Raw genomic sequence first — 13,293 nt, 5'->3', positions numbered from 1 at the left:
ATAAATGGCAGGAAGGAAATGGAGCCACTGGAGTGAGAGCTGATTTTGAAATCAACAGACCTAGGTTGCTATTTCTGTCAATATCTGTAGTTGTCCACATACTTTAATCTATATTTGAAAATAAAGGACTGTAGGTTGATCAAATTAAAATAGTGTAGACCTTAATCTTAGAAGAATCCAACAAATACTGTAGATGCATACTATGGGCCTATAAAAAAGACTTATGGACGACTATTAAGTAAGGATGATAAAACCAGAGGAAGTGAGTTAACTTAGGTGAAAATCAAAAAATAGGCCCTCCCTGGTGGCGCAGCGGGTTAAAGTGCAGCACTGAGAAGCTAAAGCCACTTCTGCATGAGTTCGATTCCCGCATGCTCCAGAGGTGACCACATGGCGTGGCAGACCTCTCCTGACCCACCCGCTGCTCCCCTCAGCAGTGTACTTCATCCATCTGCCTGTTCTGCTCCCCACTCTGTCTCTGGTGAAGCCTCTCGCCACCCCTGAGCCTCTGGCCTGTACCCCAGTTCTGTCTGTACAAATAAAATAAATCTTTAAAAAAAAATCAGAAAATAAAAAATGTTCTCACCTAATTTGGGAAGAGCATAATCCATATCAAAGTATTCTTCGAAATAATCAAACACAATTTTGGTTATGTTTGCAGCATATTCGGCTGTGTGCTTTTGTTGCTCTTGGACATAAATAGTGAGCTATTAAACAAAACACAAAAAAAATCATTGAAAATTACTCTTCATTTGATAAAACAAATAATACCTGACTCACAGGTTTTAATAACTAGAATCAATGAAACACACAATGGTTAGCATAGTGCCCAATATATTTTTAAAATGTCATGACTTTTTTGCATTTAGAACATACATTGTCTTGTTAATTTTGCCTGTCATCATCTATCTCTCAGCATAATTTGTCTTTGAATAAATGAATCGTGATTTTTCTTGGGTTCTTGGGTTCATGTTTTGCACTGTTCTACCCACTGGTCTGTTCTACCCATTGTTCCCCAAATTATCCTTTAATTTTTCTAACTATTCTATTCTCAGAGTATAAAATATAACCATTACAACTTCCCCTATATATCAATAACCCCTACCAATTCTCTAGGTTTTTAGGATATTACTTTATGCCCCTATGACCTACCTCATAGATCAAATCAGGTATAAACATTTTTCCCATAAATCCAAGCATGTATGACTCAGAAGAGCCAGCACAAGATTGAGAGAGAAGAACAAAGTTGGATAAATGGTTCCACCTGATTTTAAGACTTACTTGTAATTCAAAACAGTTGTGCAAAAGAATATAGCAAAAGCATATAGAATAGATGGGCCCTCCCTCATGGCACAGTGGATTAAAGCACAACACTAAGAAGCTAAAGCCACTTCAGCATGAGTTCGATCCCCACCAGCCCCGGAGGTGACCACATGGCACGGCAGACCTCTCCTGACCCGCCCGCTGCTCCCCTCAGCAGTGTACTTGGTCAGTTGGCTGTTCTGCTCCCCACATTGTCTCTGGTGAATCCTCTCACTGCCCCTGCACCTCTGGCCTGCACCCCAGTTCCGTATGCATAAGTAAATAAATCTTTAAAAATATACAGAATAGATCAATTTAACACAATAGAGAGTTCAGAGATAGACTCAGGCAATGAGAGTCAACTGGTCTTTCACAAAGGAGCAAAGACAATACAATGGAACAAAGAAAGACTTTTTAGAAATGGTGCTAACCTTACACACATCTCAAAAATTAGCTCAAAAGAAATGCAAACCTTACACACATCTCAAAAATTAGCTCAAAAGAAATCAAGACCTAAATAACAAATATGAAATTCTTAAAAGGCAAGATAGGAGAAAGCCTTGTTGTACTGGATGATTTCTTAGCTCTAGCACCGATGACAGAATTCACAAAAGCAGGAACTGATCATCTGGACTTGATTAAAAACTTCAGCTCTATGAGAGATAATCTCAAGAATGGAAAGACAAGTCACAGACTGGGAGATAGTTTCAAAAGGCACATTCCAAGAATATTATCCAAAGTTACCAAAAAAAAAGTGATTAAACAATGGGCAAAGGAACTTACCAGATACTTCACCAAAAAGTCAAACAAAAGGCAGATAAGCCTGTGAAAAGAAGCTCAACACCACATGTCACCAAGAACATACAAATTAAAACATCAGTGAGATATTACCATATCCATGACAGTGGCTAAAATCTGGACCACTGACCACTCCAAGTGCTGACCAGATGTGACAAGACAACAGGAACTCTCATACTCTACTGCTGGAGACATAAAGACCAGTGGGTGGTTTCTTACAAAGTTACACATACTTTTACTGCATAATATAGCAAGCATGCTTCTCAGTATTGACCTAGCTAAAGGAATTGAAAACTCAAGTCCACACAAAAACCTGCACCCAGATGCTTACAGCAGCCTTACACATACTGATAAAACCTGAAAGCAACCAAGATGTCCTTCAGCAGGTGGCTGGATAAAAAGACACTGTGGTATATCCAGGCAATGGACTATTACTCAACACTAAAAAAGAGAGGAGCTACCAAGTTATAAAAAGAAGGAATCTTAAACACATGTGACAAAGTGAAAGAATTTAATGTGAAATGCTACATACTGTATGATTCAATTATGTGGATGTCTGACAAAGATAAAAAAAAAGATGATAAAGACATCGATGGTTGAGGTGAGAGGGAGAGGTGAAGTAGTGGAGCACAGAGGATGTCTATATTACATACTAATGGCATATGATTACTGGGATACCTTCGTCCAAATACACAGACTATACAGCACCAAGAGCTAACCCTAACCTAAACAATGTGCTTTGGGTATTATGGTCTACTGGTGTATTGGGTTGTCAGAAAAAAGTCATGATGCCTTTTTTCTATTTTCTATGCAAAAATGTGTGATGACTTTTCTGACAACCCAATAGGTTCACGCTTGGCAAAAATGTATCACGTGGGGGTGAAATTGATAATGGGGGAATAATGTATAAATGAGCAAGGGGCTGATCAAAGTTATGTATCGTCCTCACAGTTTGATTCTAAACCTAAGGTTTCTCTCTTTAAAAGTCCCTGAAAATGGTTTGTGAGGAAATGAAATGACATCTCCATGCTGAACCTAGACCTTTAAAAGATGTTTATTCCCTAAGTTTGTCCAATCAGAACACTGACTTGTTACTTCAATAAAACTGGAAAAAGACACATTTTTGATAACCTAATCTATGACAAAGGAGCAAAGAATAAAGACAATCTCTCCAATAAATGGTGCTGGGAAAAATCTGGATAAAAGAGAAAAATAACATCTACTTTCTCCCGTTATTTCCTTAGAAGTGAAGAACAACGGAATGATTCAGTCATTTGAAAGATGAATTCAGAAAGCGCCTGCCTGAACACCGGCGCTGGTTCACGGTCTTGCGGCCCCTGAATGATTCACGTTCCCACTTTATTAGCAACAGCACTGAAAAGTCTGTTTGCTAACGACGGCATTTTCCAAGAAGTGAAGGGAAGCTAAGGATCCACAGGTGGGTTCTAAGCCAAGCGCAGACAATTGCCTGTGTGAAATGGAAACTGTTGGCACAGGACTGTCTTGCTGCACACTCAGGCTCTTGGAATTTTTCATCTGTGAACTAATGAGTGTGCCAGAACTCCCGGAGACTTTCTGCCACATCTGTTCTCCACCATCACACACTCCAAGAGAAGCAGCTGCTTCTATGGTGTCTACCCCCTGTTCTTTCATGCGTCACCTACTGTCCTCACCACAGACCACTGGGCCCGTCCCCCTTCTCTCAGGTCACTCACCATCTGTATTCTTTGTACTACACAGTGTGGATACTACATACCGCTGGCAGGTTAGAAAGTGCTGCGCAGACACCCTTGTAGTTACTCAACAGTACCCAGTATTTCTACATATTGCCTCTCAGGACTTTGAAAATGGCTTAGTTTCAACATACAACTAGCCCTGAGGGGATAAGATAAAGACTGTAGACATCACTAGAAATGTTAGAATTTGGGGCCCTTCCTGGTGGTGCAACGGTCAAGGCACAGCACTGCAAAGCTAGCAGCAGCCGCTGTGTTCACACAGCAAGTTTGATCCACGGCCCGGGAGCTGCCCCACATGGCGCGGCAGACCTCTCCTGTCTCCTAGCTGCTCCCCTCAGCAGTTGATCCTCCTGTTCTGCTCCCCACTCTGTCTCTGGTGAATTCTCTTGCCGCTCCTGCACCTCTGGCCTGTATCCCAGTTCTATATGCATATACGAATCAATCTTTAAAAGGAAAAAGAAATTTTAGAATTTGAAGAGTTTTGAAAACAAGTTTCTTTGCTGGATATAGGAGAAAGTTGACATAGAAGGCAAACTGACCCAAGAATCAAGTACAAAGTTTGGTTTTAATTATAGCACACTGACATCCTGTTTCTAGAACTGAAACCTGATATCCCCAGATATGAAACAGAGATAATAACAGTGTACAGCTCAGTCACACAAACCCACATACAGGCAGTACTTTCACACAATCTGCTTGACATGCTCCGTCAAGAATATCAGAGTGTCAGCAGAGATCGTACTTTGAATGATTTTGCCTATGTGATTTTCTGTGACTACACTTCCTTCTGTACAGTGATGTCCACACAGCCACCAGGGACGTGGGGAGTAGGCTGGGGACACACAAGCAACACTTGACTTCCAAAGCAGGATTTGCCCACATCATCCACTTGAAACCAAAACCTGCTAATTTGTGAGAGCCTGGTTTGAAAGGCTCTTAGCCATAAATGCAGAAGGCCAAGGAGAAAAGCAAACCATGAGGCGTGTGCTGTGACAGCAGACTGGGCAGGGAGTGGTGAGGTCCAGATGACCGTCTCAAGAACTGGCTGCAAGTCACGTGGGCCAAAAGAGTAAGAAGGCCCTGCAGATCTGTTCGTGTCTAAGATGGAGAACTGAACTTGGGAAGACCACATGAACGGAGAGCAGTCAGCCCCCACGTGCTGTAGGCACAGAGCTCTGTCACCCTGGGCACAAGCTCTGGCTTTTCCTGCTGGGCATTCCCTGCCCCTGGAGCACTTAGCTCAGCTGTGCCAGGTCCCTGTCCTCAATTGACTTCAGCAGATAAAAGGTGCCAAGTGCACAGGTTAATATGGAATGTGTCTGTTGCCACCTGTATGTACCTCCCAGCCCAGCAGAACTGGCAACACCTTCTCTAGATCTTATGGATAGTAAGATGTACGATCTCCTACCCACTGACAACCTGTCTTCCCACTGCTGATCATGCAGCAGCACCCCTTAAGGTGTGCAAAACATCATCTGAGCTGCTCCAAATAAACAACCAGAGCCCCTTTGTGGTCCCTAATATGGAAAGTGACATATGGGGTACCAAGAAGGATGGTATGATCAGCAAAGACCTAGCAACACACTTGGGGGACACCGGACAGTAGTGACTGCCTGTTTCATGTTTCAGGTAGGTACAGAGAGCTTAGCCCACATCATGCCCTATGGGGATTAGCAACTGACTGCACACAGTAGGTACACAGTAAAGACTGATCACACAAGCTGATTAAAGGGACCCTCTGTTTCACTCAATGCAGACAAAAGAATTCTGCAGTGTTCTTAATTCTCTAAGTACCTGTTGAAGTAACAGCAGCTGGTATTACTGAGAATGTCCACAGTGTGTCTCCCTGTAGAACTGTTTTCTGAATGTTCCTCTAGCGGGAGATAGAAGACTATTTGTTGGCAGCTTATTGTCCATTTAAGTCAGAATTTACATTGTTTGCTTGATGATTATTATTACTGCAGTAGAATTTTCTTACCTGATAGAATATCATTATTTTTGTCAATGCAATATTTACAATTCAGTAAATTAATTTAAACTAAGTAAATAATAAGAAATACTAGTAATCTCTCATGGCTAACTTAATTTAAATACATTCCCTTGGGGAAGAGACAGACTTTTTTTTTTTTTAAAGATTTATTTATTTATTCATACAGAACTGGAGCACAGGCCAGAGATGCGGAGGGTGAGAGGATTCACCAGGGACAGAGTGGGGAGCAGAACAGGCAGACCGACAAAGTACACTGCTGATGGGAGCAGCAGGCGGGTCAGGAGAGGTCTGCCACGCCATGTTGTCATCTCCGGGGCAAGCAGGGATTGAACTCATGCGGAAGTGGCTTAAGCTTCTTAGTGCAGTGCCTTAACCCGCTGAGCCACCAGGGAGGGACCGAGACAGACTTTTTAATTTAGAATAATCCTTCCAGTAAAGAACTGATTTTGTTTAAAAAAAAAAAACAAAACCCGAAAATATGCCCCCAAATTTAAGCTCATTCTGTAAGTTCAACAAAGCCACAGCGGAAAAAAAATGTCTTCTTAAAATAATACAATAAGCTACTGTCAAAAATACCTCTGATGGAAGTAGACAATGCATTAGGACATCATGAAAGAGTTGCTAGAAGCAAAATCTACAACAAGTAGTCGATTAGGGAGGAATAGGACGCTCAATAATCTTTACCTCTCCTTGTATATGAAGTAATCAGTGAGGTGGTTCTAATGTATACTCATAAATTCTTTTATAGCTTTCCCTCCAGAAAGTGGACCTTAATTCCCTTTTCCTTCAATGTACTCAGTGACTGCTTTTAACAAATAGAGTATGAAAGGAAAAAATCCATAATACACAGTGGAGAAACCCAGCAGACATCGCCTTACAAGTTCAAAGTTACCATGACAAGTACTTAGTCATGTTGACAGCAAGGATCCCAGTAAGAGGTGAAGAGGTTACTTCATTTACTTCTAGGATTCGTTCCCCCCAGGTCATGAGAATATATCATGCAAATCCATATTGACAGACATTCTAAAAAAACCTGACCAGTACTCTTCAAATGTATCAAGAGTATTCAAGTCTAAGAGTATTCAAGTCTAAGAAAGACTGAGAAAATGCCAGGACTAGATGAAATTAAGGAAACTTCATGATGAAATAGAATGTTGTATCACCTATGGGCTCTTGCAGCAAAAAGCACATTCATGGAATAAAGGCTGTAATCCAGTCCGTAGGTGTGCACAAATACTTTCTCTTAGCTTTGGTGAATGTGAGGTAAACAATTATCAGATGTTAACAATTATATCAGATGTTACTGAGATGATAACAAGCTCAGTAATGTGACTTGGAGGCCCTTGTAACTTTGCAACTCTTCTGTCAGTCTAAGGATAATTCAAACTAAGAAATTTAAAAATATGTCTGAGCATTAAAAATATGAAACATTTTTTCTAAGACGACTATTACTACCTACAGGAATGCATCAATTAAACTCCATGGCATAAAACTGAAAAATGCTTTAAAAAATGAACTGAATTAAAAAGTCAGGACATACACATTTCCTGCCCTTGACCGCCCTTAACCAGGCTACAGGAAACATGGACTAATGGGAACAAGTAAGGCAATTAGGAGGAACAACTCAGAGCTGTAATTCCAGGTACAATTGTTCCGGAATCGTCCATAAGACTTTTTAGAAGAAGTTGCAATATTACTTCTCAGTTATTAGAATTAATATGGTTATAATATAAAGTTAATTAAATGGATGGCACTTTTCACCAGTATTCTCTTAGCAAGCAGTTCTCCCCAGCTTCCTCACTGATCCTGACAGCTAACAGCTAAGAGACTCCAGAAGGAGAAATTCAAAACCTAATTAGAACTGTTTCTCAGACAGGGGGTCACCCTTGCCATTTCACTTGCCTGAATTTTGTTTCTAGGAGGCTAATGTAAAGTCACAAACTCTGGCAGACTTTCGGAGAACATAGGTCAAATGTACCTCGGACGGCATTACAAATAACTAATATTACTTACAGTCCAATGGTCTCGAATAGCTGACAGGAGGGGGAATTTTCCCTTTTTCCTACTTGCCTTTTCTCTTCCAATTTTCTATGTTTATGTATCAAACCTACAATTCATTTATTTACTTACTTATGTGTTTGTTTATTGAGCTAAAAATGACAACACTGTTTGTGTTTTAGAGTTATAGGACCCCCCCAGGTGCTGTTATCACAACACACCCACCCTCTAAGCACCCATGTAAACCTACAACTTAAAAGACTTTAAAAACATAATTGAGGCCCTCCCTGGTGGCGCAACGGATTAGGATGCAGCACTGCAAGCCAGCCACAGCGTTTCAGTGTGAGTTAGATCCCTAACCCACATGGCATGGCGGATTTCTGACCCACCCGCTGCTCCCCTCAGCAGTGTATTTCAGTCAGTCTGCCTGTCCTGCTCCCCACTCTGTCTCTGGTGAAGCCTCTCACCGCCCCAGCAACTCTGGCTTGTATCCTAGTTCGTTATGCATAAATAAATAAATCTTAAAAAAAAATAATTCATAATCCACATTTTTCTGGATTTGGAAGTGGCCAACATTAATCTCAACGGGAAATCTTCAGTGGAAATATCAGATTACAAATTAATGGGGGATACTGTTTCCAAAAGAGTTCTGAATTGGAAATAGAAACACATTTTATTGTTAACTCAAGATTTAATTCACAGAACTGGAAGGTCAGAGATGTCTCTATATTTTGCACAGTGCAGGGATGATTTTCTTTTCCTGGGGTAGAATTAATAATTTCATTTACTTTAAAACGCTTAGCCAATCAACTATGCTTGAAAATACCTCAGAAAGATTTGTAGCCAACACAATTATTAAAAAAAAACCCTCTGTGCATGGCTGTCCTTACTTCTTGCAGAGTTACACTAAGTAACTCCTCAACTTACTTTTTTTTTTTCCAGAGCAGACTCAAAAATTGCAACTGATCTGCAAAACATGAAATAAAGCTAACGTCCTCTGAGCTACCTTTTTTCTGAATTGTATTTTAGGATTGGGTCCTCCAACCTAATTTTTTTCTCATGAGGCAACAGGACATGTGAGCATAATGCAGGCTTCAGACACTTCAGCTACCAATACCTCCCAGGCTCCTAGGTTAACCAGACAGAAACCTTGATATGTGTTTGCTGATATAAATATACTCTTAGACATGAGGGGTGAACATACCCAACAGAATTTAATCAGGCTATTAGTTTCTTGGACTGCACAGTATAATCTTATTATGAAAGCAGATGATTAATGTAGCAGAATAATACTGTCAGGAGCGGAGAGAATGAGAATAGCCTTTGATTAACAAAATTTCTACTAAAAATGGTGTATTATCTGACAGCTCCCTAGCTCCATTAAACATAAGGATTAATAAACATATTTATTTAAATATATATATTTTACATCATTATTCATTTTTGTATAATGTTTGATTTCTCCTCTGAGGTATAGTTCCCACAAAATTCCCACCACCCAGTCACCCGTGACTGGGCCACAATAGTCTCTTGTGCTTTTCCCTCTCTGTTTTGATCTTTCTCCTTCCCCCTCCCTGCTGTATGTCTCCAATTTATAGTTCGCCTGCTAGTTTTGGCTCTATTTTCTTTTTAATCAAAAACCTGGTGCTGGGCTTCAGGTGAAGATGGTGCAATGGACTGATACTGATGCCGCTGCTACTGTTCCTGACATGCCGAAGTGACAGATGCAGGTAAAATGGAAAACCTGCAAGACCCTGTAGGGCATAAACAACACAGACACCTCCACGGAGTTGGTATTAAAAAAAAAAAAAAAAGAAGTATTAAGAAGTATTTGATGTTATGGGCAGGAATCCATGCTGCAGGTCTCCTGGGCTCTGGCTTGGGAAGGAATTAGTCAGAAATAGGTTGGTGAGGGCCGGAGCCAGGTCATGCTTTGGGCATCGTGTTTTTAAATTTTGACTACTATTTTTGATTTTTCTCCTACTTTTCTGACTTTGTTTTATTTCATGGTAATCACAGCTTTTTAATTCTGAGTGATAATTAAAAGTTGAATGTGTGTGACTGTGTAATTTTTATAGATTTTTTTGGGGAATTATCTTGGTTCCCCATCTATTATTACTTGTGCGTTTTTGGACTTATTTGCCTTGGGTGTTTTCTTGTTCTTCTTTTTCCGGATGTACTTGTTTGCCTCCGTTGTCTGTTTACTCGTAAGAATGTAGCACTGGGAGGCTAGTGTGGGTTTCCTCCCATGCTACATTTAAGTAGGCTCAAGTAGATTGGTTTGTCTGTAATTCTCTCTGGAGTAAGAAATGGTCCTGGGAGCACTTGGGGCTCAGGTGTTCAACTGCTGGATTTCAATTTAGGCTGAGTGGGTGGGGGGCCAGGCGGGAGCCCAGACACCAAAGAGGCAGAACTTACTGTGAACGGACATTCACAATGGATATTTCAAAGTTCCCCTGAAAGGTTCTGCTTGGCTTTGGAAGGAAACAGCCTTATAGTTTTTTTGGTTTTGTTTTTCTTTTTGCAGGAGGGACAATTCCGGTTGCCTGTCTTCTGTATAATGGGGAGTGGGAGGGTGCCTACTTTGTTCTCTTCACGTTCACTGACTCCTCTTGACCCAGAGTCTCTGAGATGTGTCCAAAGATAGTTTCTGCTCCACTTTTATCAAACATGATCAGAAAGTAATAAAGTATGACATCTTCATTTCCCTCCCAAAGGATGAAGACATCACTGATTTATGATAGGATATTATGGACTTAGTTTTCATAGAAGAAGCAGTTAACAAAGTATTTACCACTTAGAGGGCATTTTGGGACCTTTGCCAAGCTCTATTATTTTCCATTTTGTCATTCTAAGACCTTTCTATAAAATCCATCACTAGTCATGATAGCTATCTTGCAAATCTTCTTTGTATCAGATAAAATAGACTTGTAAAAAAAATAACAAGAGAAAAGGATGGAAAGTATGTAATGATTAAAGTATCTGTCCATCAGAAGACACAACACTCATTAATACATAAGCACCAACTTAGATGCAGCAACTGGAGCATCCAAATGTATAAAGTCAATTTTTAAGAGACCTACAGAGAGAACCTGACAAGAGCAGAATAGCACAAGAAGGCTTCAGCACCTCACTGAGAACAATGGACAGATCAACCAGACAGAAAGTCTATAAAGGAAAGAACACCTTAAAGGAAGAATTAGACCAGGTGGAATTAACAGACCCTTACAGGGCACTCCAAACATCCCCTCGTCCCCCCCAAAAATGTGGCTATACATTTTCCTCAAGTGCACATCAAAGATGTTTGAGGATTGATCACATATTGGGTCACAAAGCAAGTACCAATAATTCATGAAAACTGAAATTATATCAAGTGTCTTTTCTGATCATAATGATTTAAAAGTAGACCTCAATCTCAAAAAGAAAACCAAAAATGTTTTAAATATGTAGGCATGAAACAACATGTAACTGAAATATTACTGGGTCACAGGAAAAGTCAATACCTGGGGAAAAATGAAAATGAACACAAAAGCTATCAGAAACTATACAACGCAGCAAAAGTGATAAATATTAGGAGGGAAGTTTATAGCAATCCAGGACCACATCAAAAAAACAAGATAAATCTCACAAACTACAAGACAAAGAAATTATGAAATGATCCCAGTTACAAACTTAACAAAGAAAGCAGAAGAGCTCTATAAATGAAAACAATAAGGCATTGTGAAAGGAACAGCACAGACAACATAAAAAAGGAATCATATTTTGTGGCCCTCGATTGGAAGAATTAACATTTGGTTGTCTCACCCAAAGCTGAAAACATTTAAGGCAATCCCTATCAAAATTCCTACTGCGTTCTTCAGGGTTAAAGAACAAACATAACTGAAACTTGTACAGAATCACAAAAGACCGGAAATGACCACACCAAGAATGAAAAAGAGTGGGATTTGCGGAAAAACAAGCTGGACTAATCTCCTCTCTATGTTGGTAAGAGGAGTGTTCTGACAGCACTCAGCATATAGGTAAACAGCAGCATCTAGTAGACAAAGGCAGTGCCCTCAGCCCCCACCGAAGGCCACATCCAAAGCAACAGATGCGGCAAGGAAAGACAGAAGCAGGTGGGTGGTTCCAATACACTGACCCTTGGAAAAAATCTTAGGTGTGCTACCATTTAGATGCCAAAAAGGCAGCAGCTTGGAAACCCAGGATTAGCATGTGTTTGTGTCCATCCCGACAATACCAACATGAAGGTAAATACCCAGGATCTAGTTTCATGAGTAGAAGAATCCATTCCTTCTACCCAGTGGTTGGTGAAGAGGGAAAAGATATTTACAGAATATGACATTTCAGAGGCTTAGCAGGATACAGTATTTGAAAAAAAAATTCTCACCACTTGCCAGCCAGGTGATCTGGAGCAAAGAGCCTCAACTCATTAAGTTGCCATACTTTGATCTGAAAAGTGGGATTTTCCCTTACATTTGCATAAGCAAAATGGAAGCCTCCAAAATGAGAAAAACAGGCTAGGTGGCAGTTTGATTTTTCCAAAGAAATGTATTGAATTAGTTACCTTGATTTAAAAAATAAGCTTATTTAAAACTTTTGAACAGTAAGGCCAACTAGTAGTTCTCAGAAGGTAAGAGGAAGTCTGTATGTAAATCAGGTAGGGTGAAGAACAGATGTGGACTTCCATGGTGAACTTCAAGAACTTGTTGCCCTTCAACAGCCTATTCATATTTCCTTATTCTTTTAAAAAGGACTTTTTGACATTTATTGTACTCTCCTTTAAATTGCATGTAGGAATGCCTCCATACATTTCTCAATGCTGAGTTACAGGAAGGAAATTCCTGCATCTTGGCGGACTCCCTATCTAGAATCCATCCCAAGTGTTCATAGCCTTCACTGACTGCTTTCTTAAATTAGGCAGAGTCAAGTATTGGAATGTATTTGTCCTGATATTTTATATATATATACACACCCTCTTCTGATTGAGTGAATTTTCTCCCTAAAATAACTCATGGCTAGGCATCCCTACCTACGTCATCCATGTTTATTTTACACCTGTGTCCTTTCCTGTTAAGATTGTTCTAGATTGTTCCGTTTATCATCAAGTTCACAGGCCCTGGTGACTAGTGGGCTTTTCTAGTCTATTGAGTAAAAAACCAAAAACTTCAAAAAAGGTAGAAAATGAATCACAAATGCATAGGTAATCAATTTTTAAAAATATAATAGGACTCACCGTTTTGTTTTTCTTTGATGTTCTCTCTACTGAAGCAAACTGATGTACAGCAAAGCATACCAGGTAAGTGCTCATGGGGACAGACTTTTGGAAAGTTGTTTTATTCCATTTATTATCCACCACCTCTGTTTTCTATGAAACACAAAAGATAATCTTTTTTTTTTATTTTATTTATTACACAGTTTATTTTTACATCATTTTGCACATTTTTTTTTTCCATCTCGATTGTAATCCCC

At 39.9% G+C, this 13,293-nt stretch overlaps 1 protein-coding gene across 1 annotated transcript in view; it reads right to left on the bottom strand.

Moving 5' to 3' along the window:
- The window catches only part of ENPEP (glutamyl aminopeptidase (aminopeptidase A)), a 67,719-nt gene that overhangs the window by 37,181 nt on the left and 17,245 nt on the right, over nt 1-13,293 (bottom strand). Inside the window, exons 5-6 of the mRNA XM_004686477.2 lie at nt 13,058-13,189; nt 587-707 (exon numbers count right to left, since the gene is read on the bottom strand). Of these exons, the coding sequence (XP_004686534.1) occupies nt 587-707; nt 13,058-13,189 (253 nt within the window). The remainder of the gene's footprint in view (nt 1-586; nt 708-13,057; nt 13,190-13,293) is intronic.

This window comes from Condylura cristata, unplaced genomic scaffold, assembly GCF_000260355.1.
Source record: "Condylura cristata isolate star-nosed mole 26May11 unplaced genomic scaffold, ConCri1.0 scaffold00021, whole genome shotgun sequence".
Classification (NCBI taxonomy): Eukaryota; Metazoa; Chordata; class Mammalia; order Eulipotyphla; family Talpidae; genus Condylura; species Condylura cristata.
The sequence above is the reverse complement of the archived record's forward strand: the minus strand, read 5'-3'. Positions and strand labels throughout refer to the sequence as shown.